Source organism: Penaeus monodon, chromosome 23 (assembly GCF_015228065.2).
Source record: "Penaeus monodon isolate SGIC_2016 chromosome 23, NSTDA_Pmon_1, whole genome shotgun sequence".
In the NCBI taxonomy this organism is placed as follows: domain Eukaryota; kingdom Metazoa; phylum Arthropoda; class Malacostraca; order Decapoda; family Penaeidae; genus Penaeus; species Penaeus monodon.
The window spans coordinates 21026189-21027230 of record NC_051408.1 but is presented as its reverse complement, the minus strand read 5'-3'; the positions used below and the strand labels follow the sequence as shown (position 1 = coordinate 21027230).

The following is a 1042-nucleotide window of genomic DNA, read 5'->3' as shown; positions in this document are numbered from 1 at the left end:
TGATTGTCACTTTTCCTTTGTGTGGCTGAGGCTGGTGTTGCACATCAAGGGGGAGGCATAAAGGCATCTTCACTAATATTTTGACTGACATTTCCTCTTCCAGCCTGGGAAATGATGAGTCGTATAACTTCAGCGTAGTGGGCGTGGGCGCTGGTGGAGGTGGGCGGGAGGTGGTAACGGATCTACGGGCGTGGGTGCAGTATGCAGTTGCCGTAAGAGCATACAACGCCCACGGAGCCGGACCCGTGTCTCCGCCCGTCGTGGTCAGGACGTTGGAAGACGGTGAGTATTTCCTTGGCTTTTTTCATTCTTCTCGCTCGGCACTTTCTGAAACAGAAGTTGATAACAGAACGAGCGGCCTTGATGAGCTCCTATCTCCGCCCACAGTACCCTCTTCTCCCCCCGTGGGCGTGGAGTGCAGCGGGGGAGCCGGAGGGACATCGCTGTACGTGAGGTGGGCGCCGCCGCCGCCCGCCTTCCACAACGGCCTGCTGCAGGGCTACCGCCTCACCCTCACGCGCCTAGATGACTCGACAGGTAAGATGCAGCATCTTCTACCGCATCCTTTGTCACCTCAAGGTCTATTGCTCCCTGTGCCAAGTGCCTAATGCGTCTGTTAGAAGATACTCATGCTAAGCATGATTACCTTCAGATCTCTAGGTTCCCACCTAGCCTCCATTCCCTTGTCTTCCCTCTCCTCTGATTTACATCCTTCAATGCTTACATAAATTCTCTACCGACTACAGAGAAGGTGGAAGAGCTCATCCGAATGACGAGTGGGCGCGAGGAGAGCGTGGGCGGTCTGCGGGCGTGGTCAAATTACACGGTGACGGTGGCGGCCGTGACAAGGGCGGGCGCGGGCGTGTCCTCGCCTGACCTTATCTGCACCACGAGGGAGGATGGTCAGTGACCTTTAACCTACTCGATGGTTCCCTGAACTGCACTTGAATTCGATTGCCTTTCAAATTCATATGTAAAATTAAAATTAATTTAATGCGATTGCAAAGTGTATTGAAAGTGGAGTATTACAGAGTGCCAAGTG

At 53.7% G+C, this 1042-nt stretch overlaps 1 protein-coding gene across 1 annotated transcript in view; it reads left to right on the top strand.

Annotated features, from left to right (window-relative positions):
• LOC119588177 (Down syndrome cell adhesion molecule-like protein Dscam2) overlaps positions 1-1042 on the top strand; it is an 18626-nt gene that overhangs the window by 8253 nt on the left and 9331 nt on the right. The window contains exons 2-4 of the mRNA XM_037936880.1: positions 104-282; positions 388-537; positions 747-902. Of these exons, the coding sequence (XP_037792808.1) occupies positions 104-282; positions 388-537; positions 747-902 (485 nt within the window). The remainder of the gene's footprint in view (positions 1-103; positions 283-387; positions 538-746; positions 903-1042) is intronic.